The 25106-nt window shown below is 67.0% G+C and overlaps 1 protein-coding gene across 1 annotated transcript; it reads right to left on the bottom strand.

Annotated features, from left to right (window-relative positions):
• Positions 1-4009: 4009 nt before the first annotated feature.
• Positions 4010-24440, bottom strand: KCNN3 (potassium calcium-activated channel subfamily N member 3). Its single transcript, XM_068922332.1, has 8 exons — positions 23700-24440; positions 19442-19537; positions 15471-15889; positions 11652-11793; positions 11355-11465; positions 9787-9914; positions 9493-9562; positions 4010-8082 (listed from the first exon to the last, which is right to left on the bottom strand). Exons 1-8 carry the CDS (start codon positions 24438-24440, stop codon positions 7786-7788), a joined length of 2004 nt encoding a protein of 667 aa, XP_068778433.1. The 3' UTR covers positions 4010-7785.
• Between the last annotated feature and the right edge of the window lie 666 nt (positions 24441-25106).

The following is a 25106-nucleotide window of genomic DNA, read 5'->3' as shown; positions in this document are numbered from 1 at the left end:
GAGCGACGTCGCCCCGGCACGCGCCCCTCGGCCGGCTCCCGCTGCAGCCGCTGGGCGCCCAACGCCTTCCCCAGCGGAAGAACAGAGCTCCGGAGACCAGCACAGAGGTTCGGAAGCGTTTATATACGTACGCAGGTATCATATATTTGTGTGTGTAACTATACAGAGATATTTGCATACTTACACACCCGCACAGGTAAATATTTATAGATACTGACCTCTTCAGATTAAAGTCCAAGGCACTTTTTACAGTGAACAGGTTAAAGCCATAGTTTAAAACATGCCTGTTTCTGGGTACAGATCGGTTTTATGGCAATGCGGTGGGAGCGGGCCGGTTCCCGCTCCCTTCCCCGAGCAAGGGCGGAAGGAGGGTCGCGAGCCCCGGCCAGGTCCTGACGGCGGGGACACGCGCGGCTCCCGGCCGGGCTGCTCGCTGCGTCCACGAGCCGGAGAGCGCGGAGACGGCGGCGGGGCTGAGCCCGGCCCGAGGCGGCCCGGCGGGAAGAACACTTTGGGCAGAAGCAGAGCACCGGGGCCGGGAGCGGCGGGCTGCAGACCCCCGGGCGCCCATCCAGCAGGGATGCTCCAAAGAGCAGCTTTTCCTCCCCCCGCCACCAGCCTCTCTGCAGCCCCAGAGCCCTCGGGATGTCTTCGGGCGAGGGGAAGCTGAGGCTGCAGCCAGAGCGGAGTCCTGCAGCCGCAGCTTCCCCTCTCCTTCCCAAACCGCTCGGGGAATCGCCAGCCCCCCCAGGGCAGCTCCCCGCAGCAAACCTACCTGGCGGCCACAGCCCCGGGCTCCGAGCCGGCGGGGGACGCGGGGCGGGAGGGAGCGCGGTGTGGCCCTCGCGCCCTCGAGACCCCACCGCTCTCAGGCCCCCCCCCCCCAGAACGGGGGCCCCGTGCCCTGCCCTGAGCACCCCTCGCCTCTGCAAGAGCGACGCAGAGCTGCAGCCCACCCTCCCGCCTGCTCCCCGCCTGGCTCCCGGCGACGGGCAGCTGCCTCCCAAAAACCGCCCGGCCACTGGGGCAAACGCATTGGCCACGAGCGTGGCGGCCGGGGGGGGAATCCCAGCCCCGGCTGGCTGCAGCCGCAGGATGTAATGCTGCCGGTGCCGCCACGAGGCCGTCGGAGCCTTGCGGGCAGGGCTCCTGGCGAGGTGCAGCTGCGCCTTGCGTTGCTGGTGGCGCCTCACTCCCAAGTCCTTTAATTGGCCTGGGAGGGTCAGGCCAGCACAACAGTGACGATAACAACAGTGATTAATAATAACAGCACAACAGTGATAACTATTCTAACACAGACGAGTCAGTGCAGGGGCTTTTACGCACACGCTACTCTGGATGAAAGCAGCAGGAATTGGTCCCATGCACGCTGCTTGTTCCTGGCCATTACCACTAGCGAGGCCACGCTCCACACAGGAAGACTAGCCGGGAACAAGGATCAGGGCTGCAAAAGAAAAGTTTAAGACTTATTTGCCCACAAATCGTGTCCTACACACAGTGCGGATCAGCGCCAGCCAAGCTGAGGGCTAGACATGAGGAAGAGATGCTCTCTGGGTACTTGAGGCCATAAACATTGAGTATTGGAAAGCCGGGACGGAGAAGCACCTGGACCCTGTTGTGTTGTGCCTCTCCCGTGTTCGGGGATACCCCTTTGCCATCCTACAGTCTTAGCCCCCGGGCTGCAGCTCTCTGGGGCGGGGTGTGAAGCCCCTTTCTTGGCCAGACTCACAGGACCGGCTCCCGCCCAGCCCCAGAGGGCCGGCACGACCCGGGCACGGAGGGTTTCATGCAGTGCAGAAACTCAGTGCAACTCATCACTGGCACGAGCGCTGCTGAGGAGGGAGCGCAAGCTGCCCTGACTCAAAGGATGGCAGGAAAATTTCCTATTCCAAACATTTCCCTGTGAGAGCAGGCCTTACCTGCAGCAACACAGTCACCTAAGCACGCATGTCCTTACACCATCACCCAAGAAATTACATGTTGACCTGAGAGGAAAAAGAGAGAGCACTGTTTCTGCATACCTCCTTCCAAGCAACCTGCACAACCGGGCTTGAAGTCTAGGCAGCAAAAGCACACAGGAACGATCTTTCCCTGCAGGGCCCCAGGCCAAACACAGAGCAACGTATTGAAGTGGCTAGTGCACAGCAGAGCAGCTCTGCCGGGGAAGAAGATGTTCACACCCTCCTGCTTTTCTAGGCACAAGTGAGCCCTAGTTCAGAGCATGTCTGGGTCCTACCTGTGTCACTCTGTTCTGAGCCAAGGGTGATTAATTTCTACTAGAGTAGCACAGCCTGTGCTGCAAGTCGCATTCGAGGCGAGAAGGAGCACTCCTTGCACTGCTTATTCCACAAAAGCCTCTGTCTTGTCTCAGTGGGAAAACGTGGTTTGCTGAACTGGAAATTCAGGTCCTGTACAGTTTGTACCCAGTGAGTTGGATCCCACCTTTTGCTAAAGAAGACACCTGAGGGAGGAGATGGCTTTCCAGAGACGGCGGGGAGGGCTCGTTGCGACCCTGGGGGAAAAGGGGGCCACACCTTTCGCTAGTAAGAAGCAAAGCTCCAGTGCAATCAGGCTACATTGATTTGAGACCTGTCAAAGGCAGCCTAAAGACAGCTTCCAGGTAATGTAAATTAATACCCAAGAATTTAAAGGATTAGAAGCATGTGGAGTCTTTCCAGATGAATTTCAAAGACTCTCATCTACTAACCCTTGCCTCGGTCCTCACGTGGAGCAGTGACTGTACTCAGAAACAGACATTTTGGCAGCAGGCTGACATCGCTGCCTGCTGACAAACTAATTTGATACAAAAACATAATTGAAAGTTACAATATCCTTTATAATATAGCAATATATTTCATAGTTAAAATAAACTATTATGCTTTCCCCTATTATTAAAAAAGAAGCGAGCAGTACAGAGGCAAGATGCAAACCCATGTTGAAGCTCATTGTTTAAAGTCTGGACAGAAAAACTTCAGTTTGTGAGTTTGCAGAGAGGATGTTGTATTTTCCTGGTGTTCTGCTTCTAGGACATTTCCTTGCAGGCAGTGCAGGGAAGAGGTTCACGGAGCAAAAACTGAGGCTATGCCAAAAATGAGACTGGCTGTAGTTGGATGGGTCCTGTAGGGGCTTCTAGATGAAATCATCCCTCTGGCTGTAGCAGCTAGAGAACATGGGTTTTTTTTCTCTTTCCTTACTTTGCAAAACCTGGGCACAGGCTGGTTCGGTCCAGTTGGCGTGTGGTGTCTGATGGCTTCCTGGCTACGGAAGGTCAGCATCTCTTTGGGCTTATAACTATGCATTTGAGTTTTGTTCTTGTGCTTTTCCTCCACAGCTGTTGCTGGTCTCAGGCCTTCTCTCCGCATGTCCTGATGCAGTTGGAGGGGGCATCCTCTCAAGGCCCAGAGCTGCAGGCTCCGAAAGGACTTTCTCAGGTGTGTAAACAGCACCAGCTCAGGAGCATCCTGCCACGGGGAGAGGGAGAGCCTTTACTGGAGATCGGCCAACCAGCTGCTCAAAAGGGAAACTCCGGTTCACGCTGGCACGTTCCAGTATGAGTTGGTGACTGCTGTGCGTACCAAGGCTACTCAACAGCTCTTCACCGAGATCCGCTGGCGGGGAGCAGGGCGTCGGCAACGGGCTCATGGGGCGTCCGGCAGCGTGGCGGCTCGGGGCACCGGACCGCGGCCGGCCCTCGGCGTCGCGCGGTCGCAGAGCCGGAGCGACGCGGGCCGCGACGCGGGGACACCTCAGCACCGCTGGGCTCAGCGGAGCCGGCTCCTCCGCGGCGCCCGGGCGGCTCCGCGTCCCGGCAGCGCGGCCAGGGCCGGGGCCGGGCCGGGGGCGCCGGTACCGGGGCCGGAGGGTCCGGGCCGCCCGCGGCGGCGGCGGCGCCCGGCTGCTGTCCGCGGTGCTGAACCGCCGCCGCCGCCGGGGCGCGGGGTTCGAGGGGGGCAAGGTGTGGGGTGCGCAAGGGGTGGGGTGGGCAAGGGGTGTGGGGGGGTGCAAGGGGTGTGGGGGGGTGCAAGGTGCGGGGGGGGTGCGGGGGGTGTGGGGTGCACAAGGGATGTGGGGGGGTGCAAGATGCGGGGGGGGTGCAAGATGTGGGGTGCAGGGGGTGGGGTGTGTCGGGGGTGGGGGCTGTGCAGGGTCTGGGGTGCAGGGGCAATATGGGGCGATCAAGGTGTGGGGTGGAGGGGATGAGGTGCAGCTTGTGGGGTGCAGGACAGAGGGGTGCAGGGTGCAGAGCGTAGGGTGCAAGGCACCAAGTGCAGGGTGCAGGCCAGGGTTGCAGGGTGCTGGCCAGGGGCTGCAGGATTCAGCGTGGGGGCTGCCGGCTGCCGAGCCGGGGGCTGGGGGGAGCAGGGCTGCAGGCTGTGGAGCACAAGGTGGAGGCTGTGGGGTGCAGGGCAGGGGCTGCAGCGGTGCTGCGAGTCCCAGGACCCCGGCCCACACAGCAGGACACAGCCTGGCACAGCCAAGCTGCCCAGACAGCACCAAAGCTAGCATGATGCCTCCGCAGTGCAGCCAGGAGCTCCTGTCAGGGCACTAATCAACCCTAATGAAATCACTCTGAACCAGACAGCTGTGCCCAAGAACAGGGTTTCTTGCACGGGCTGGGATACTGAAGCTCTCACCACTGCTATTTCATTCCCCTTCAGAGCCCCAAGTCCTTGCAATTTGACATTTCCCGGTCTTGTCTTATTCAGTTTGATCTACCAGAATTGATTATTAGCCAGTAAGGAGGTTCCTGCTGGCGATATCGATTCTTGGGCATCAATATTTCCCTCAGGTATCTAACGCCCTAGGAAACTTTTCTGCATCTCTCGTCACGGCTTAAACCACAAACCCAGCCCAAGTCCCTGCAGGACATGTTGTACACGGCAGTTTGTGCCTACATGAACCACAGGAGAGACGTGGAAACATTTTTCTCTGCTGGCTGCCTGGAGTGGAGACTCTGTATTTTATGCTCATTCTTGGAACTTACAAAGTTTTCTTCATTTCCATGCCTGAAATCTCCTTACAAAGATGGACAGAAGCTTCTTCATCCCCATCTTATAAGAGGGGCAGTGGGGCCAAGGGGTATCTGTAGGCACACAGGGGTCAGCAGCAAGGCTAAGAAGAGACTTTGGGTTGCTGCCAAGGCAGTGACAGGACGGCAGGGTTGCTGCCAAGACACGACACTCTCCAAGCAGTCCTGCCCACTCAGCAATTAGACTAATAAGATCTTCAGAAAGGGGAAGAGCAGCTCATTCACGGAAGCTGAGTATCTCCTGCTGGCCAAGGAATAGAAAATGCTGGCAGTGATCTCTGTGCACCTCCTCACCTCTCCGAATGCAAAACGCGCTACAGGAACAACCACATTTTGCTACTGTGCTACCAACAGGCTTAACGCAAGCGCGCCTCTGCAGCAGCAGGACCTCACTTTGCCGAGCTCCTGCTGCGTCTCCCTGGAGCCGGCGGCGGAGGAACCCTGCTCCTCCACGGCCTGTGGACGGCTGGAGCTGGTGGGCGGGAGTATTCCTCGCTAACTACTGCTTGTTTTCTACCTAACTTTAATTGTAGGGCACAAGGAGTAAAACACCTACCACCAGCAGTAAGTGGAGCTTTGCACAGAAATTCCTTTGCATCAGGCTGATATGTCCCTGCCTACGTGCATATGAAATCCAGCGTTATTTATGGAAGTGAAAGAGTTACAATGGAGAAGATTACAGGCTAAGTATACCTGGAGTAACACAGTGACTTTGATTACAATTACTGACACTGCTGGGTGATGTGTAATTAATATCGTGGAGTAATTGCATGGTTACTTCATCTGTTTAAAAATATATAAATATCCTCTGCTGAGTTTTCACTGAAAGCAGCAAACACCATCGCCAAAGTGCTAAGACACAAAGCTGGAGCCTCCCGGCAGCAGGCAGCTCCCAGCAAAGACCAGACAAAGCAGAAAACAATGAAGTGACCGAACTAAGAATTACGCAGGGGAATCGGTGAAAGGGGACCAGAGCACAGCTGTGATGCCCAGGCACGCACGTGAAAGGCGAACACGAGCGAAAATCAGCCGTCCGCCGTTGCGGCCCGCTCTTCGTAGGGCACGTGAGGGGTGCTCGCCGCCCGGCACCGCTCCGTTGGCCGATGCCCTCAGGAAGCAGCAGCCAGCGCTGCCAACGGGCGCCGTGCTACGGCTGGCTTTCCTGCAAAGCTGCATGTTGCATAACGTGGCCCTGGATGGTGCTGCTGTTCTCCGCCAAACCCAGCAGAAGCCGTACGAACAAGATGGTCTTTGTTTTAAACAGATGAAGCGTCCCACTCAGTACTCGTCTTCCCCAGTTACTACATCACGTTACAGCGAGCCCTGTTTGACCCAGGCGAATTTGGTGCTGTCAGCTCGGCTCGAACACGTACATTCATGATGCCGGAGAAGATGGTGTTGGTAGCTAATTTGATTTTTTTCATCTGTCAGTTCTGAGGTCTCTTCGAAGAGCACCGGGATTGGAGACGTGCCCGGCTCCTTCCCGAAACGCGAGGGTGGTCCTGGGTGGGAGGGGGGGGTGATGATGCGAGTGACTCCAGATCCATCACGCAACCTGGTCTCCTCCTCGGGACGCCCGGGCGGTCCGGCGAGCCCCGCGCATCGCCCTGGGGGCCGGCCGCTCCTGCCACCGGCGACAGGGCTGGGGCAGCTTCCCGGGGCCCTGCTGGGTCCTGGCCACGAAGCCCGCCCCGAGGAGGCTGCTCCCACAGCACCGCCGCCCCGGCTCCCGCGGAGCAGGCGGGACCTGCCCGCAGATCTTACGCTCGGCAGTTTGCACGCGGCGTCCCTCGAGCGGCAGCGCCAGCCTCCGGGGCGCCGCGAAACCGGGCCCACGGCGCCGGCTTGCAGCACGTTTCCTCGGGCGCAAGGCAGGTACCGGCTCCCGCGTGCCACAAACCGCTCCGACGCCGGCGTGGCCGCCCAGGAGGGGCCGGCGGTCCCGCATGCTTTAGGCACTGCTTGCTGGACTGCAGCACTTGGCTCCAGGCAGAATATGACACTGAGGGCCAAAAAGAAGAACTGTCACTTGTTCTGCCTGAGCAGAAAACGCTCACTACGCTGAAGAAACTCAGGCTAAAGGGAAACATCATCACCTACCCTGAAACGCAGCAGCTGTATGCATGTACTCATGTGCATGTCTTGGCAAGGAGATGGGATGGAGCATGGACATCTTAGGTCAGAGCCTGTGCAAGAAATTAGGATACTGGCATCTGCCCAGCAGGGCTTTGCGGTGGCGAGAGGAGCAGCAGGCAAGGGGAGCTCTCCGTCTTGGCGAGTGACCGGTCCTCCTGCCCCAGGCGTCCTCAGCAAGACAAGCGGGCTGGGGAGGAGCGGGGCCGGCCGAGCCCCGGCCCCGGCACGTGCTCCACACAGTGGAATACTCTCCCTCTGGTGTCTCCGTTGCTTCAGTGCTTCTGACTTTTATTTTATTTTATTTTATTTTTTTCAATGTGAAGACCTGAGATTGAGCGTGGATGTCTGTCCTCCACCGAACACTGCAGCACGGGCCTTGCCAGAGGCTTCGCCTCACGCCCACGTCCTTCACGACATGTAGAGGCACCTAAACAGGGATTAGATTTCCGATTCCAAGGCGTTATCAAGCTCCGAGCGTCCGCTCGGCAGCGCGCGTCGCACCGGCTTGGTCCAAACGTTCCTGTGGCGGTTCGAGAACCAGAAGAAAGTCCGTGTAGATGGCAGGACCTGCACGTGAACTCTTGCGTGTCCGTGGAGGGCTGAGGGGCTTGGTCTGCGCTTTAGCAGCTGCTCGAGCTCGTGTAAGGGGTGGGGAAGGAGGTGGAGCTGACCCCGATGGGGCTCTCGGACAGAGGAGTTTGCGGGGTGCCCACGGCCACGCTGACCCCCCGGGCCTCGATGACGGCGGCCAGCAGGCGCTGCTGCTGCTGGCGCAGCATGTCGGCGATGAGCAGCGGCAGGGAGTTGAAGCTGGCGCTGAGCTGCTCCAGCTTGGACTCCAGGCTGCCGATCTGCTTCTCCAGGTCCTCGCTGCGGTCGTTCAGCTCGGTGATGAGGTCGTACATGACGTTCTGCATCTGCAGGGACAGAGGGGACAGCGGAGGGGTGAGCACGGCGGCCGCGGGCGAGCGGCGGGACGGGCTCGCCCCGCCGCCGCCGGGGCTGAGGCTCTGACGCCGGCGGCGTTTCCTGCGTTCGGCCCGTTCCCGCGGACCGGGAGGAGGACCAGCAGCCGGCAGCGCCGGGGCCGGCGGCCGCCACGAGGGCGACACGTCGCAGCAGCGGAAAGGAAAAAGGGGGAGACGCAGCTCGAGGGGGAACACGGCAAGGAGGGGAAAGCGTGAGCAGAGCGGCGCTGCGCTGCACAGGCAGCGACACGGCAAACACGGCAGCTTGTGGACTAGGCCAAGACACAGACAAAAGCGACGCCGAAGCTTTTTCGCATGGGTACAGTGGAGAAGGAAGCGTCCTACTGCAAGAAAGCACGCTGCTAAAATGTACTGAATTGATGAGCAAATATGTTGTCTCCGCAGCAAAGCACAGCGTGTTTCCTAGCCTGGGGCTCACTAGAAGGATGAGCCTGCTAAACAAGCATCATTTCGCTGTAAAAATGTTTTTTTTTTTTCCCTTTTAAGAGGTTTTTCCTTGGAGGCAGTCGCACTGGGCAGCCCCTGGGGGCCCCGCGGGGGCCGAGTCCTGCTTGCCGGCCCAACGCCAAAACCAAGAAGGAAACCGAACTTTCTGCGCGTTGCCCGAGGGTGCTTCCCGGGGCCGCGGGCGCCGGCGGCAGCCCCGGACTGCTGGGTGCGAGGGGCCGCGGCAGCTGCGCCTCTCGCCAAGGCGCTGCAGCCCCATCGCTCGCTCCTGGGTGGCTCTCTGCCGTCGCAGACCCAGCGCCCGCCTGCACCCAGCGCCGCTGCGGGCAGAGACGGTCTCCGGAGCTGCGGCCGGGCAGCAGCAACAGAGCCACCAAAACCCCTCCGCTCGCTCCTGCTCGCAGCGGCAGCAAAACCGGAGCGGGGCCCTGCTGAGCGCAGCCGGCGCCAAAGCCCGGCTCTGCGGGCCGGGGAGCGTTTCGGAGGACGCCCGCCGCGACCGCGGCTTGGCTCGCCGGCTCTTCCGCCGCCAGGATGTTAAAATGATGCAAACCTGCTTGCGCGCACCACAGGCAGAGGGAAGGGGAGAAAGGATCTGCCAGGAATGTGTTGCTACGCAATGAGGATCATCAGCTGGAGGTTTCCTGGTGGTTTCTAAGGGGCGTAAGAGCGCAGCGAACAGAGACCCTTACGGGGAGCGGGGTGCCCCCCCCCTTCCCGGCTCAGGGTTTGTGTCTGCACTTTCTCTGCAATCCCATGGCAGCTATTCCCAGCTGATATCTAGGGAGCTGGTGCATTCTGCGGTCAGCCAGCTCTGCTTTTGGTTTTTGAAAGCCAAGAGGAACATTTCCGCAGCCTGGCCGGGCTGAGGAACGACTTGCAACGACTTGCCTTGGAGAGGTCAACCAGCGTGTTGGCCTGGTCGCTCAGCTTCCTCTGCTCCATCTTCACGCTTCGCAGCCTGGGGAGAAGCAAACAGCGGTACGGATGCATCCCCTCCCAAGGCACAGTCACTAGCCGCGAGCGGAAAACGCACCCGGAGACGCTGCCCAGTAATTGCTGCTTCCAGGGAAATAGAAAATTGTCCTCGCTCTGCCAACGGGGCCGGATCGCCCTTCCCCGCCGCGGCTGGGCTCGCGAGGGGCCCCCTCCCCGCCGGCAGCGGCAGCCGGCGGCTCCACTTACTGGTGGATGGCTTGTAGGAACTTTCTCTGGTGCTTCCGGACTTTCGCATGGTCGATCTTCTTCAGCAGCTTGGTGTGCTTATAGATGAGCCACGTCTCCCGAAGGACGTTGGCGGCAGCATTCTTGATCTGTAAGAGAAGAGAGGCGGCCGCCGGTCACTTCCCCCCTCTGGGCCAGCACATGGGACGTGTTATTTTGTGGAAACAGTGGTTTGGCTGCGGTCTGCGCTGCTAGTCCGCGAGCCGAGAAAACTGCTGTTGCGAGAGCACTTGACTCGCCCCCAGCTGGAAGCAAAGCGCTCGCCTCTGAGCTCAGCGGCCGCCCCGGACGGCGCTCGCGCTGCGCCTCGGCAAAGCACCGTCCGCGGCCGGGCTGCAGCCGCGGGGGCTGCTCGGCCGGGAGCGCGCGCGAGGCAGAGCCCCGGCCCCCAGCAGCAGGTCTCGGGCGCCGCGGGTGCTGCATCCCGAGCCCGCGCGGCGCTAAGGCCCTCGCCAAAGCGCTCACCCCGGAGAGGCCGCGTTGCCTCGCACGCCTGGCCGGAGCCGGAGCACGCGCTCCCTGACCGCGGGGCTTTCTCCCACTACCGCTTCCCCTTCCTCCCCGCTCTGGGAGCGCGGGTGCAGAGGGCCGTTTTAGCGCTACCGCTGCCCTGCAACGGGGGCCTCGGACCGGCACGGTCCGTTCAGCATCCCGGCTTGCTCCCCACCCGCCGCCCGCGCTGCTCTGCCGAGCCCCGGCGCGCCGAGGGACAGCCAGCCTGTGCCCTGCGCACGCGGGGCCGCGGGCCGGGGAAGCCTCTCCCAGCGCCCCCAACACCGGGCTCCTTGCCCGTGCGTGAAGCTTTACATTAAGCTAATGTCTTTGCATTGAACAAAAAAAAAGAAAAATCCTGAAGGATTTCTCATTTCCCGGCTCTGTGTTGGAGCCTTGGCCGCCGGCGGCTCTCCGGTGCGCGGCCACGCACCGGCCGGGCGGCGGAGCGGGCCAGCGGCTGTGCGGGAACGCGGCGCTCCCAGGCTCCCCCCTCAGCTGCCGCTTTCTGGCTTTCTTTGAAATTAATTGGCCCCAGCCTGCTTGGCGCCGAGCCCGCAGATCCATATCCGCGGTGGGGGGGAGCGGGGCCGAGCGGCTGTTCGCTCTCCCAGCCCGGCCACAAATGCCGCCGCGGGGCACCTGCGCCCCCGGCTCCGGCCAGCGCAGGGCCCAGGGGCTCCCGAGCCGCCTCCTGGCAGGGTCGCTGCCGCCGGCTGGCCGCGACGTGTCCCCAAAAGCCGGGCGCAGGGGCTGCGCTCGCGGCTCCCAGCATCTCCGGGGCATGCAATTGCGGCGGCGATGCCAGGAGCGGGTTCGGCTCCCGGCCATCCTCCTCCTCCTCCGCTCCGCGTCCCCGCTGCCGGGTGCTCCGGGCGCAGTCAGACCCGGTTCTTCAGAAAACCTCCCTGGCGTGTCCCCATCGCGGGCAAAGGTGGGATAAACGTCGCCAGCAGGCTGCTCGCAACACCCCGGGGTTTTCGGTGCGTCCTTCGCGCGCAGGAGGCCGAGCGCAGCCCCCGGGCGCCGCTCCTTACCCGCTTGGTCAGCTGCGTGTCCATCATGAAGTTGTGGACGTGCTTCTCGGCTTTGGTGAGCTCCAGCTTCCTGGCCACCACGGCCACCACCAGGGCCGTGCAGCCGGCGCCCTGCGCGGGGGGAGCGAGCGCAGGTTACTCGGAGGGCGCCGCGCAGCCCGCTCATCGGCGCAAGCCCGCGGCGCGCCGAGGGCCGCGCTCCCGGGGGCCGCAGGACGCCTGGGCCCGCGCCCCGGCGGTGGAAAGCATCCCGCGCCGGGGACGGGGGCCGCCGCGCTCGCCCGCCGCCTCCCTCACCATGATGCCGGTGAGCAGGCAGACGCCCTTGCCGCAGTAGGTGTGAGGCACCATGTCGCCGTAGCCGATGGAGAGGAAGGTGATGGAGATGAGCCACATGGCGCCCAGGAAGTTGCTGGTTACGTCCTGCTGGTCGTGGTACCTGCCGAGGGGACGGACGTCAGCGCCGCGGGCGGCCGGGGCGGCTCCCGGCGCCGCACGACATAGCGTGAGACTACGGCGCAGAACAGGGAATAAAGGCGAAGAACGCGACGGTTTGTTCTGCAGCAACAGCAGTTTCACCATTTCCAGCTCAGAAAAAGCCCACGCGCACCAAAGCAGAAGGAAAACTCAACGGAAAGGGCTTCTGCTTTCGGTCAGAGCTGTCACCGCGTCCCGGAGCCGCCGGACGGGAGAGGCCGAGGCAGCGGGTTGCATCCGCCGCCTCGGAGCCGCGGCACCGCCCGTTCGCCAGCGCCGTCGGCCAGCCCACCGCGCCGGAGGTCTGCAACGCCATCCCGGCGGCGCCCGCTCGGCCCTGGCCTTTTCCTCCCGCGCGGCCCCGCTCCGCCCGGGCTCGCGCGCATGCGTCCCCCCAAGCGCCGGCGGCCGCCCCCGCCGCCCGGGGCGGACGGTGCCGCCAGCCCCTTGCACGGGGCTGCTGAGAGCAGGCGGACTCATCACACCCTCGGCATTGAGCACGCGGTGAACTTCCCGTGGCCGCGGCCCCGCTCTGGAACGCGCGAGCGGCAAAATCCTGCGCCGCTTCCTGCCCTGACCAGGTCAGCGGCCCCCCCGGCCCCCCCGACCGCCCAGCTGCTGCTTCTGCGCCGCCGCGGCTCCAGCTCCGCGCCGGCCCGGACCCCCGGCCCCCTGCCCGCAGCGGCCCCCGGCTCGCTCCCGCGGCAGAGCCGCGCCGCAGGGCAGCCCGGACCCCCGGCCCCCTGCCCGCCAAGGCGGTCGCCATCCGGCCGGCTCGCGGAGGCGCGAGTCAGGCGGGCGCTGGGGCGCTGCGGCCCCGCTGCCAGGGCCGCCTGCCTTCTCCGCAGCAGGTTTCTCTCAGCCGCCTCGTGAAATCATTAGAGGAAAAACAGATGGAGCTCTTGGCAATTCCCTACGAATCGATGCGTCCAAGCTTTTCAACTCATAACTCTCCGAACAGTTGGGTTTTCTTGTCTTCCTCAGTCCCCCCCCCGCCCCCGAAGACTACCGAAGCGCTGGAGCACAAGAAAGCATCTTCAGCAGCCGCGGCCGGAAACGCCACGTTCTGGGCAGAAAGGGCAGTTCTGGCCGCGGGAGCCCGTCCCCAGGGCGCGAGCCCCGTGCCCGGGCCCTTCCCAAGGACCCCGTCGGGCTTTCCTCCTCCCCGGCACGTACTTCCCCCCGCGGGCGACCGCCTGTCCCTGGCGAAGGCCGGGGCTGCCGCCCGCCCCGGCAGGATGCGACCTCTTGAGCCGCCCGGCCCACGGGAACGCCGCGCCGGCGGCAGGAAGGGGGTGATGGAGCAGCCGAAGGGACCAAGGTTGTCTTTTTCCAAGAAGTGCTTTGAGCAGCAGGAGCTCATAAATAGGAGCAGCTGGCATGCGCCGCGGCTCGCGCGAGCCGGGAGAGCAGGAAGAGGGGCCGGCCGCGCGCGCCAAGGGCTGATGCAATTGTTCAGACCTGAGCACTGATTTCCATCACCCCCTCGGCCGCCTTCCCCGGAGAGCGCAGCGCCAGCGCCGGCTCCCGCGGCGAGCGAGGCCGCTCTCGGGCTGCCCCGAGCGTCGCGCCGGGGCCCGGCTCTCCCCCTTTTCCCCGAACCGGAGATGGGGGTGCGCCGGCGGCGCCCGTGCGTGCGCCCCGTCCCCGAGCCGGGCCGCCAGCGATCCCGCCGCGCCGCAGGCAGCTCCCCGCGCTGGGGAGAGCGCGCCGGGGGTTGCTTAGCAACTCGCTGCCTTTCGGAGAGCTGCAGCCCACCCCGAGCGAGCGGGTGGCGGGGACGCCCAGGGACGGCGGGGAGCGGCGCCGGGGGCTGCACGACGCCCGGGGACGAGGGCGAGGAGGGGAGGGCAACGCGGAGGGCTGTGCATCCCCCTGGGTCCGTGCACCTCCCTGGGTCCGTGCATCCCCCCGGGGTCTGTGCATCCCCAAAGGTCCATGCACCTCCCCGGCGTCCTTGCATCCCTGCCGGGTGCGTGCACCTCCCCGGGGACCCTCCACCTCTCTGACACGGCCGGCTGGGAGCTGCCCGGGTTGACGCTTGCTGCTCCGCCGGCGCACGGGGGTGGTGGCCGCTGGCAGCAGCTCTCGTGCCTCTGATCTGCAGCGGCTCATCTGCCCTCGCTGCTATTTTTCATTACTCATTAGTCATTTCTTTACGTTGCACTTTTCAGCCTGAGCCCCACCAGGTGCAGAATGAATCCCCTGGGGGCCCGCCAGCCCATTCCAGCCGTTCCCCATTTCGGAGGTACAAAGGAAAAATCTCCCAAATACAGTGGAGCAGCGTACAGCTCCAGCACGTTCTAATAGCATCATTAAGAGAAGCAGGCGCATAAATGCACCCTGTGAAAGCTCGTAAGATCTAAGTGTGCAGCTCCAGTCCATTTCCACGTTACTAAAAGCTGCTCTGCTGCCCCTCCGCACGGCCTCGGAGACCCAGGCGAGGCCCCGAGGCAGCTAACGCGTGGCGGGAGCCCCCGGGGCTGCATCCACCAGCTCGCGGCAGGTCCCGAATGCAACGCCAAGGGCTCGGCGAGCCCGTGCGCCGTCACCCGAGCATCAGCCTTCCTTCCCCGTCCTTCGGCCTCGCGAGGATGCAAAAGTAACCCGGGCGTGCTGGAACTGGAGGTGCTGGGCTGAGCCCCGGTGGTAAAAACTTGCACCTTCCTTCTAAAGACAGCCACAAACTGCTGCAACAACTTAGAGGGATTTAATGCGATTTAGCTAATCCACTTAAAACAAATAACATGCATTTGTTTTCTCGAGTGGCTTCCTGAAGACAAACCTGCGCGGCCCCAGCTTCATCCACACCAGCCTCGATGAGGGGAGGAAAGGAGCCTGCCGGCATCCCTGCGAGCGCTGCGCACGCATGCCGGCAGCGGTAAGGCTCGGCCCAAGGGGTTGGAGCCCACGAGCGCGACCGCAGCACGAGCCGGCAGGGCTGGAGCCCGCAGCGGGACGGGAGAGGGCTGGGAGCCCCGGGGCTGCGGCCGGGGGCAGGATCCGGGCAAGGCTCAGCCCCGGAGTGCCCGAAAGCCAGCGCGTAACCCAGCAGCTCGGAGAGGCGCCCGGGGGGAGGAGACGCCCCGCGGGAACCGGAGGTTATTACTGCTGCAGCGATAAAATCGTTGCTCTTGCGCTGGGGCCGGAGCAGCAGCTGGGGCGGCGGAGCAGCTCCCGCCGCGCCGCGCAGGACCAGCCGCTATTCGCAATCGACCTCTCCAACCCGCCTGCGGCCCCCGTCTTCCCATCCTCCCTCCCCTCGGAGGAACCAAGGGCTGCGGCTCCCCTGCGCCCCGGCAGCCCCGGTGGTGGGCGCGCAGGATGCCCCGATGCCGCGGCCCGGCCGGGAGCGCCGCCGAGCTCGGCCCCGCGCAGGGCAGCGGCGGAAAGGGGGCTGCAGCCCCCGGGGCGGGCGCGCGGGTACGGCGGCGGGCTCGCATCCGCGGGGTTTCACGGCAGTCGCTCTCAGCAGCGCGGGGAGCAGAGCCAGGCGCCGCCGAGCGAGCATCCTCTCCCCCTTCCCCAGAGCACCCCGAATCCCCCCGGGAGCAGAAGCAGGTCAAATCGCCGCCTGGCCCGGGAGCCGGCACCCGGCCGGGGGAGAGCGTCCCCCCGCCACGGCCCAGCCCCTCTCACCTCTCGCACACCCGCACCGTCCAGGCGGCGATGATCCAGAGGGAAATGCTGAAGACCAGCAGCACGGTCCCGGGGCAGATGGTCATGAGGGTCTTCATGACGAAGCGGGTGTTGAAGTTGATCTTGTTGAGGGCCCCGATGCTGCGAGACGAGGCGTCGGTGAAGAGCTTGCTGTGCAGCAGCATCACCCGGGCGATCAGGTAGAGGCGCAGGAACATGGGGATAGACAGGATGATGTCCACGTCCGCCTCCGCCCGGGAAGGCGTGTAGGAGAAAGCCAGGCGGGCTGTCCAGAAAAATTTGTACTCCCCGGGGATGGGGTGTATGGCACAAACCAGCATCTCCAGGCTGATGTAGAGGATGCGCTCGTACGTCATCGCTATCCGCCAGTCGTCGGCTCCGTTGTCGATCACGAAGAGCTAGCGGGATGCAAAACCACACGGTCACGGGCGCCCCGGCCGCTCTCCCGCGGCGCCTGCGGGCACGGAGCGGCCCGCGGCCAGGGAGGGAGAGCCCGGAGGCGGGCAGCGGAGGCGGCTTCGCCAGCAGAAGGGACCAGCACGAGAGCCCGCTCAAACGGGGACGTCAAGGAAGCGGCTCCAAAGACCGGCACATGCTGGGGAGGGAAACGGTGGGAAACGGCACGTGCGCAGCCGGGAGCAACCCGCCCCGTCTCCTCCGGGCCGGGCTACGGGCCGAGGACACCCCAGAGGCCTTACGTAGGGTGCAGAGCGCGGGGCGCCGGCGCCCGGCGGAGGGGTCGATCCGCGGCGAGGCGCCGCCGCGGCCGGCTTTGCGGGGCCCGTCGCAGCCCGGGCGCCCCGCCGGCGCCGCAGAGCGGCTCCCATTGCCGCAGCAACCGCGGGTCCATCCCGGGCAAGGCAGGGAGGCAGGAGCCGCTGGCGACGCCGGCGGAGCGATCCGGGGAGCGCGGCCTCGCTGCAAACGCGCGCGTGCCGCCGCCGCGCTTGGCGCTGCGCTGGGGCTGCGCGCCGCCCCGGCTCGCTCGGGGACTCTCGGCCGAGGCGAAGCACCGCGCCAGCCGCGGCCACCGGCCTCTCCGAGGGCCGACCCTGCGAAGCGGAGGCTAAGCCAGCCTCGTCCTCAGGGCTGGGAACTCCCCGGGCTTCTCCCGCCCGGGCTCAGCTGCGCTGGCAGGGGCCGTGGGCGGCCGCGCGGCACCAGCTGGCGTTACTCGCTGGAACAGCCCGCCGGCGCGGAGCACGCCGCGCGCGGCTCCGGAGCCAGCCCGCCGCCCGCGAGACGGCATCCGCGCGCCACCGCGAGCCCGCCGCCTCCCGCCGAGCCCACGCGCCCGCCCCGAAACGCCCGCGGCCAGCGAGACGCGCGGGAGGCCGCGCGCCGGGGCCCGCGATGCAGCGCCGGCTCCCGGCCCCGGGCACCGGCCGCCAGCCGGGCTGTCCCGCGGGAACGCCAGGACCGGCTCCCGGCTCCGGCCACCTCTCCGTTTATTCGGAAAGCGCCGCTCCTTTTAGCTGCTTTGTTTAAGCAATTGTTTATAAAAGCGCTCCAAGCTGTCAAGGGAGATCCTCAGGCATTTAGCAAGCTGACAGCCCATTCCTTCCTGGAAAAGGGTGTTAAAAATAAACAAATCAGCAAGAGGAAAAAGGCAGAAAGGCTTCTGCCAGCGCCAGGGGGTTCGCTGCGGCCCAAGCCGGGGGGATGGGACCGAGAAAGGTGGGTCGGGAGCGGCTTCCCCTTGGCCAGCCCCTTCCAGGCGCCGGGGGCTGCTTCGGGGTTGCCATGGCGACCGCATCCCAGCGGTACCTAACCAGGCATCCCAGGAGCGGCTCCCGCAGCTGCGGACTCCCCGCCGCTCCCGTCACGCGCCGTGCCCGCGCCGCGGCTGCCAGCCGGCCGACAAACACCGCGCGGCGCCGGAGCGGGGCGGCACGTCCCCCGAGCCCCTGCCTCCGCCACCGGCCGCCCCCGAGGCCCCGTTAACCCTGGCGGGGGCCGACAACGCACCGGAGCGGCTGCCGTGCCCCTGCCCGGCCGGGTGACACCATAAATCACCCTGTACTTCATTAAAGTCAGATGCAACAGGAAAAGAAACCAGCACCCCAGGCAGCTGCTCTTTCTCTCGTCCGGGTGCCTGCCGAGCCTATAAATCGTCCGGAGGAAAACAACTCGGCGCCCTCCCTCGCGGCCACGGGCTCCGGGGCGCCGCGCTGCCCTGAGCTCCGCTCCGGGAGCCCGGCGGGTGGGAGCAGCCGGCTGCCCGCGGCCTCCTGGGGAAACCGAGGCAAGGGGCGAGCCAGAAGTGTTACTGAAGGGCACGGCCTGCGTGCCATCGCTGCCGAGAGGGAACACGCCAAAGCCCTCGCGGGGTCCGTCCCGGGGCCGGGGAGGCGCCGCCGCAGCGGGGCGGCCGCGGCCGGGCTCCTCGCGCAGGAGGAGCTGAGGATTCACAGCTCCGCCAGCCCCACTTCCATCTCGGCAAAGATCCCGGGCCAGATTATCCCCAATCCCTTTACAAGTACCCAAAAGATAATAGGGCGATAAAGAGCCAGCACGGATTTGCCCAGAGCAAATCAAGTCAAAGTAATCCGATTTCCTCCGCCGGCGGAGTAACCGGCCCAGCAGACAAGGGGGAAGCCGCGGACGCCGCGCGACGGGTGCCAAGAGCGCTGCGGAGGGCCGTCCCCGGCCGGGCTCCGGTCGCCTCGGCCGGGCAGAGCGGCGCAGCCCCGGTGCAAAGGATGGGTGGGTGCGAAACGCTCCCTTGGCCCCGGCTGGCCCAGTGCAGCGAGAGCGCGGCCAGGCGGGAGGGCGCGCGGGAATCCCGCCGGCCCCGCGTCGCGGCACAGACGGAGCCCGCGAGAAGCGGGACGCCGCTCACGGCCGCCGACCAGCAAGCGCCGGGGCGGGAGGGACGCGGCTGGTCGGCCGGCAGACCGACCCCGGCCACGTTTGGAGCGATGCTGGCTGCGCAGGGACCGGCCGGGGCAGCGGGGCCGAGGCGGAGGAAGGGGCAGGCGGCTCCCGAGGCGGAGCAGGATGGGAGCGCGAAAAAGCCCTGCGCAAGGGTCAGGCTGGCCGTCGTGTTTGCAGAGCCTACTACCAAGAACAACAACCGGAGGAAGCCAGAAAGAACAGGGGGTGCAGCTCGCCTCGCCGACCGCAAACAAAGCCGCCCCGGGGGTAAATATTATTCTAGCAAAAACCAGAACTCTCAACTATTTGCTGTGAGCAGCCCGCGGCCCCTCGGCCGGCCCCCGCGGCGGTCTCCGGCACCGCGGTCTAGGCGAGGCTCGGGGCACGGCCGTGCCACGGGCGAAGCGGCAGCTGGGGCAGAGCTCCGCTTCTCGGAGCCGGCCGGGTGGCTGGCGCGCGGCGCGGCGCGGCACGGCGCGGCGAAGCATCCTGCGCGCCGCAGCTCCGACACCCGCCAGCTCCAGGCGCCTTCCCGTGCCGGAGCGCCGAAGGGCCGGGCTCTCAGGGGGCAGCGGGGTTTCGGGCATCCTCGAGCAAGAGCACGGGGAGGCAGGTGGCTCGCCGGCCCCTCCGCTCGGAGGCCTGCTGGCAGCCCGCCCCGCGTCGCGGCCTGGCCCTGAGCCCGGGGAGGAAGTTTGCTTTTCCAGTCGCCTTTCCTAGGTCCGTCCTAGGCGCCCGGCCCTGCCGGCTGCCGGGCAGCGGGGCGGGCGAGCGGAGCCGGCCCCGGCGCCTCTCCCGCCGGGCAGTTGTCTCGCCACGTCTCGGAAGCGCTCGGGCGCTGAGCCGAAGCGGGACCCGCAGCGGGAGCCCTCGCAGCCCCCGGCGGAGAGGAAGAGGGGGCGCACGCTCGGTTAGGAAAGCATTGCGCAGCTTTTCCTCGGCCGCTTGGCGGAAGGAGGGAAAGGTCAGGCCCTCCCCGCGCTGCCGCCCGCGCCGGCAGGAGGACGAGCCGCCGGCGCTTCGCCGGCGAAGGAGCAGGAGGGCGAGAGCCCGGCCCGCGCGCGCCGACCCACCTGCACCTCCCGCGTGTGGTAGGCGACGATGAGGCCCAGCAGGATGACGGTGGACAGGCTGATAAGGCATTTCAGGGCCAGGGAGAACATGGAGTCCTGCAAGGCAAGAGCAGGGAGAGCGTCGGCGGCGCCCCGCGGCACCCGGCCCCAGCGCGGCGCCCGGGGCCGCGCGCAGCGATTTCACTTCTGGAGAGAACAAACAGCACTTTTTCCAAAAAAAAAAAAAAAAAAAAAGATGTTTTTAATCCGATTCTGCCAAACGTAATTACCAGCCTCCCCTCGGCGGGGATGAGTGACTCCAGCAATCTATCCGCGTTCAGCATTAGCCCAATATTGTGGCACCCTAATGGATGGTCTAATTAGATCCTCCTGCTAATTAGCTCTATGTAAATTAAACCAGCCCCTGATTCACTGGTGACTAAAGCAAACGCTCGCAGGCTCCCAGGGGAAGAGCAGGCTTCACCTTTCCCTCCCAAGGGCTCCTCTCCAGGCCTCTTCCTCCGGCTGGCGAGCCCGAGCTCCTCTCCGACGCCCCAAAGGCCCCCGGCCCCCCCGGCGGGGGCTGCAGGACGCCCGTGCAGCCTGGCAGGAGAGCCGGGACGGAGCGGAGCGGAGCAGCCAAACCAGGGCGGGGAGCAGGCTGGTTCCCAGCGCCGCGAGATAACGGGGCGGCAGGAAAGGCAGCGCTGCCGACGGACGAGCAGCGCCAGCGCCCGGGACCGGCCCCTTCCCAGCACCTCCACCCCATCACCTCCGCGCTGAGACCCGGCACGCTCACGGCACGTCGCGGCGACTTTCCCTCCCGACCGCCCCGGGCTAGCTGCAACCTGCTGATTGTCCCCTTTTCCTTCTCTAGGGAGATTTTCCTCCCAGCGCGTGTATTTAAAAACGGAGAGAGGAAAATTTTCGTAAAAATAGGCCGTTGGCACTGGAGAAGGACGCGGCGAGCGAGCATTGTTCCCGCAGCCCGGCAGGGCCGCGCGCATTGTTAGCGCCTTCACAACTTGGCACTCGCCTCCCAATTGTTTGGATATAATAGCTGGTGTTGAGAGAAGCGCGGGGACCAAACAACGCTATTAATAGGCAGCGTCCAGGGCAAGGCTGGGGCCAAGGCTGCTGCCGCTGCCCAGCCCCGGGGCCCCCCCGGGTGCCCCCCGGAGGCGCCGGGAACGGGAGCCCGGCCACCGCGCTCCGCCGGCACAGCTCCCGGCAAACGCTATTTTGAGCGAGCCGGCGTCTCAGGGGAACACCCGGATGAACTGCAGCGAGGTGTCACTCCCGCCGCCACCGAGCTGGCATCCTTTTGGGCCAATTTCAGTCGCCGTCTAGACGTCCTTAACCCCGCCGGTGCCAGGGAAGGCGGCAGGGCCGCTGGCGGGGAGCACGCGGAGCCGGAGCCGCGGGACGGCAAACCCCCGAACCCCCCTGCCCGCTCCGCGCGCCCCGGCTGCGAGCCGCCGACGGCACCGGCGCCCGCGCGCCCACCGCGTTCACCGGCGGCGGCTCCGGAGGGGCCCGGCAGCAAGAGCCGCTGCCGGCTCCCACGCTCGCCGCGAACAGCGGTGCCGGGAGAGCCGCCCGGAGCGGCACGGCACGGCGCGGCACCCCGGCTCCCCGAGGCTGCCGGCGGCCCCCCGCGCGCGGTGCAGCCCTGGAGCCGGGCCAGGCCCCGACGTCCCCGGCCGCGCGACAGCTGCCAGCGCTCCGTCGGCACGGCCGCGTCCCGGCCGGCGAGCTCCGCTTCCCCAGCGGAGGGGGCTGCGCGGGGCTGTTCGCAGCCGGGCACGTCGCCGCCGTGCCGGCTCGCGGCCCCGTCCCCCGGGAGCAGCCCGGCCGCGGGCACGTGCCGGCGGCGCTGCCGCGCGGGGGCTTCCCCGGCCGCCGCCGGCTCCGCGGGGCGGCCAGCGGCTGCCCACCGCCTCGGGGGCGGCGAGGGGCTCGGGGCCGGGAGCACGGCCGCGCCGCCGCGCTGTCTCCATGGGGACGGGCTGGGGGCTCCCAGCCGCAGGGTCCCTCCGCCGCCGGCTGCAGCGTCTCCCCCGCCGCCGCTGCCGGCCCTCCCCGCCAGGGAGCCGCGAGCGGCCCCTCGCCGCCCGGCAGCGCCGGGCCCCCCGAGCCCCCCGGGCGGCAGCGCCGGCCGCTGACACCCGCCGTGCCACGCGCGCCCTGCCAGCGCGGCTGCCTGCGCCCTTCCCCTCTCTGGATAGGTATAAATAACATGACAGATGTCTATACAAAGAGTTATTCATATCGCTGCCAGCGAGCGCAGCCAGGGAGCAGGAGCTGCACGGGGTGTGTGGGGGGAGAATTATAAATAAAAGACACCGTCCCTCAAAAAAAAAAATAAAATAAAAGAAGAAGAAAGGGGTGTGGAGGAGGATGGAGGCTCCCGTCCCCGCCGAGCGCCTGCTCCTCGCCGCGACCCAGCCGGGGCGCTGGCGGGATGGGCACCCGTGGGGCGTCAAAGAGCCGACCGCTCCCTACCCTGCCCCAGGGGCCCCAGGGCTCCCGGCTGCCCGGGCAGCACCCCGGGGGCAGCGCCTCCGCGGCCCGTCCAGCCGCTCCCCGCCGGGGACGGCCGTCGCCCGAGGGGACCCTGCCGCCCGCCAGGACGCCCCTGCTCCCCCCGAGCGGACGCAGCCGCCCCCGGCCAGCGGGGACGTGAGGCCGGCACTGGCAGCACGCGGGCGGCTGCAGCCCGGCAGGAAAAGCTCACAGACGGAGCCGCGCTCTCCAGCCGGCCCCGCAGCGGGGCACCGAGCCCGCCCGACGGCGGCGGGGGTCACTGCGGGGGCCAGGCGGGGCCGCGCGGGCAGGAGCCGGCCCCGGTGCCACGGCCCTGGCAGCGGGTGGCAGCCCTCAGCCAGGCCACGGTGTTTGCAAGGAGACAGCCAGTCCCCGGGGGTCCGGGGCTGAGCGGGACCTCCGGGCAGGGCGACGCAGCCAGGACCCTCGGGGCGGTGGGGCGGCACCCACCCCGGCGGCAGGCCTGGCCCCGCACGCCGCTCGACACACGGCCTCACTGCCACCAGCCCCGTGCCCGCCCCGCCGGCGCAGCGGCCCCGGGTCCGCCCCATCGAAGCCCGGCCGGTGCACGCGGCCCCGTCGGGCACCGGCCAGCGCCCGCGGCCCCGGCCCGTCCCCTCCAGCGCTCGCGGCTGCAAACCGCCCCGCTGGACGCCGGCCGGTGCAGAAGGCCTCGCGCTCACCTTGTCAGACACCGGTGCCAACAACCTGTGCCGTCGGGCATCAGCTGGTGCAAACACCCTGCACCTGCACCATCGGACCCCGACTGGTGTGGACAGCCCCTACCCCCTGTCAGAGAACAGCTGATGCAAGCACCCTGCACCTGCACCATCGGATGCCGACTGGTGTGGACAGCCCCTACCCCCCGTCGGAGAACAGCTGGTGCAAACACCCTGCGCCTGCACCGTCAGACCCTGACCAGTGCAGATGGCCCCGTACCCGCCCCATCAGACATCAGCTGGTGCAAACGCCCTGCACCATCGGACCCCGACTGGTGTGAACAGCCCCGTACCCGCCCCGTCGGACATCAGCCGGGGCAAACACCCTGCGCCTGCACTGTCGGACCCCGACCGGTGTGGACGGCCCCGTACCCGCCCCGTCGGACATCAGCCGGTGCAAACACCCTGCACCTGCACCGTCGGACCCTGACCGGTGTGGACGGCCCCGTACCCGCCCCGTCGGACATCAGCCGGTGCAAACACCCTGCGCCTGCACCGTCGGACCCCGATCGGTGTGGACGGCCCCGTACCCGCCCTGTCGGACATCAGCCGGGGCAAACACCCTGCACCTGCACCGTCAGACCCTGACCGGTGTGGACAGCCCCGTACCCGCCCTGTCGGACATCAGCCGGGGCAAACACCCTGCACCTGCACCGTCAGACCCTGACCGGTGTGGACAGCCCCGTACCCGCCCCGTCGGACATCAGCCGGTGCAAACACCCTGCACCTGCACCGTCGGACCCTGACCGGTGTGGACAGCCCCATACCCGCCCCGTCGGACATCAGCCGGTGCAAACACCCTGCGCCTGCACCGTCGGACCCTGACCGGTGTGGACGGCCCCGTACCCGCCCCGTCGGACATCAGCCGGGGCAAACACCCTGTGCCTGCACTGTCAGACCCCGATCGGTGTGGACGGCCCCGTACCTGCCCCGTCGGCCGCCCGCTGGTGTCAGCACCAGCCCCCGGCCCACCCATGGGAGCCCAACCCCGCGCCGGTGCCGGCGGCCGCTACCTTGGAGTAGAGCCCCCAGGAGAGCTCGGTCTCGATGACCATGACGACGATGCCGAACATGCCGAAGATGAGCGCGTAGTCGCTGAGACGCTTCCTCTTCTCGAAGAGCGCGCGGCGGTGGCCCAGGCGGTAGCCGATGTTCTGCGCCTTGCGCTTGGGCCCCTTGGCGAAGGCGGCGGGGGCCGGGCGGGCGTGGGGGCGGTCGGCGCGGGGGCCGCGGCGCGCGGGGGGCCGCGCGGCGGGCGCGTGGTTGTCCTCGCGCGAGACCACGATCTCGGGGGGGCCGCCGGCGCCGAAGAGCTGCAGCGGCTGCGCCTCGGGCTCCGCCTCGATGAGGTTCCTCCGGGAGGCACTTAGCCGGCTGAGGGGCTTCATCACCCCGCCGCTGTACTTGCAGGAGCTCATGGCGATCTCGGTGAAGGGGTTGCTGTCCCGGCGGTGCACCAGCGGGCTGGGCTGCCGGTGCTTGCCGCCGCCGCCCGCCGCCGAGCCCGGCGAGTGGCCGGCCAAGTGGTCGCTGAGGTTGAGCTGGCTGCCGTGGCGGGAGGAAGGGTGGAGGGCGGCGGGGGCGGCGGGAGGAGGGGCCCGCAGCGACCCGGGCGACGAGTGCAACAGGCTGTGCTGGAGCGGCGGCAGCGCGGCGGGCGGCGGCCGCTCGTCCCCCGACGACGGGCAGGGGCAGCGGGGGTCCTCCTCCAGGTCCCCCACGCCCGAGTCGTGGAAGTGCCCCGACGTGTCCATGGCGGCGGCGGCGGAGCCTCACCGCCCGCCGCGCACCTGCCCCGCCGGCCCCGGCCCCGGCCCGGCGCGCCCCGCTCCGCTCCTGGGCGCCGCGGCCGCCAGCGGCACCGGCCCCGGCCCCGGCCCCGGCGGCGGCCCCGGGGCGGCGGGCGCGCGGCTGCTCATGAATGGGCGCCGCGTCCCTCCGGCGCTGCGCGCTCGCCGCCGCCGCCGCCCCCGCCGCCGCCGCTGGCCCGGCCCCGCCGCCAGCACGGCCGCGCCATTGGCCGCGCCGGGGCTCCCCGCAGGCTGACATCATTCCCCGCCCCGCTCCGCTCCGCTCCGCGCCCCCGGCCCCTGCGCCTGTGTGCGCGCCGCTCGGGACTTGTAGTCCGCCGGGGCCGCGGCCGCCCCGACGGCGGCACGGAGCCGCCCCGCCCCCGGCACCGGGGCTCCCTCCCCGCCGACCGACCCGGCGGCGCCGTCGGGGGAGGCAGCGGCGGCGCTGGGGCTCCCGCCTGCGATCGGCCCCGACGGGGCGGGGGAGCAGGAGCCGCCCCGGGCCCGTCGGGCCACCCCCCGGCGGCCCTGGCCCCCCCCCCCGGCCCCCTCGGGGTGGCTGCTCGCTGGCTGCCGTTATATAAAGCTCCCGTAATCTCCTTACCGACCCCCCGCCCCGAGGTGAGG

Source organism: Struthio camelus, chromosome 30 (genome assembly GCF_040807025.1).
Source record: "Struthio camelus isolate bStrCam1 chromosome 30, bStrCam1.hap1, whole genome shotgun sequence".
NCBI lineage: Eukaryota > Metazoa > Chordata > Aves > Struthioniformes > Struthionidae > Struthio > Struthio camelus.
This window is presented reverse-complemented; position numbering and strand designations above follow the sequence as displayed.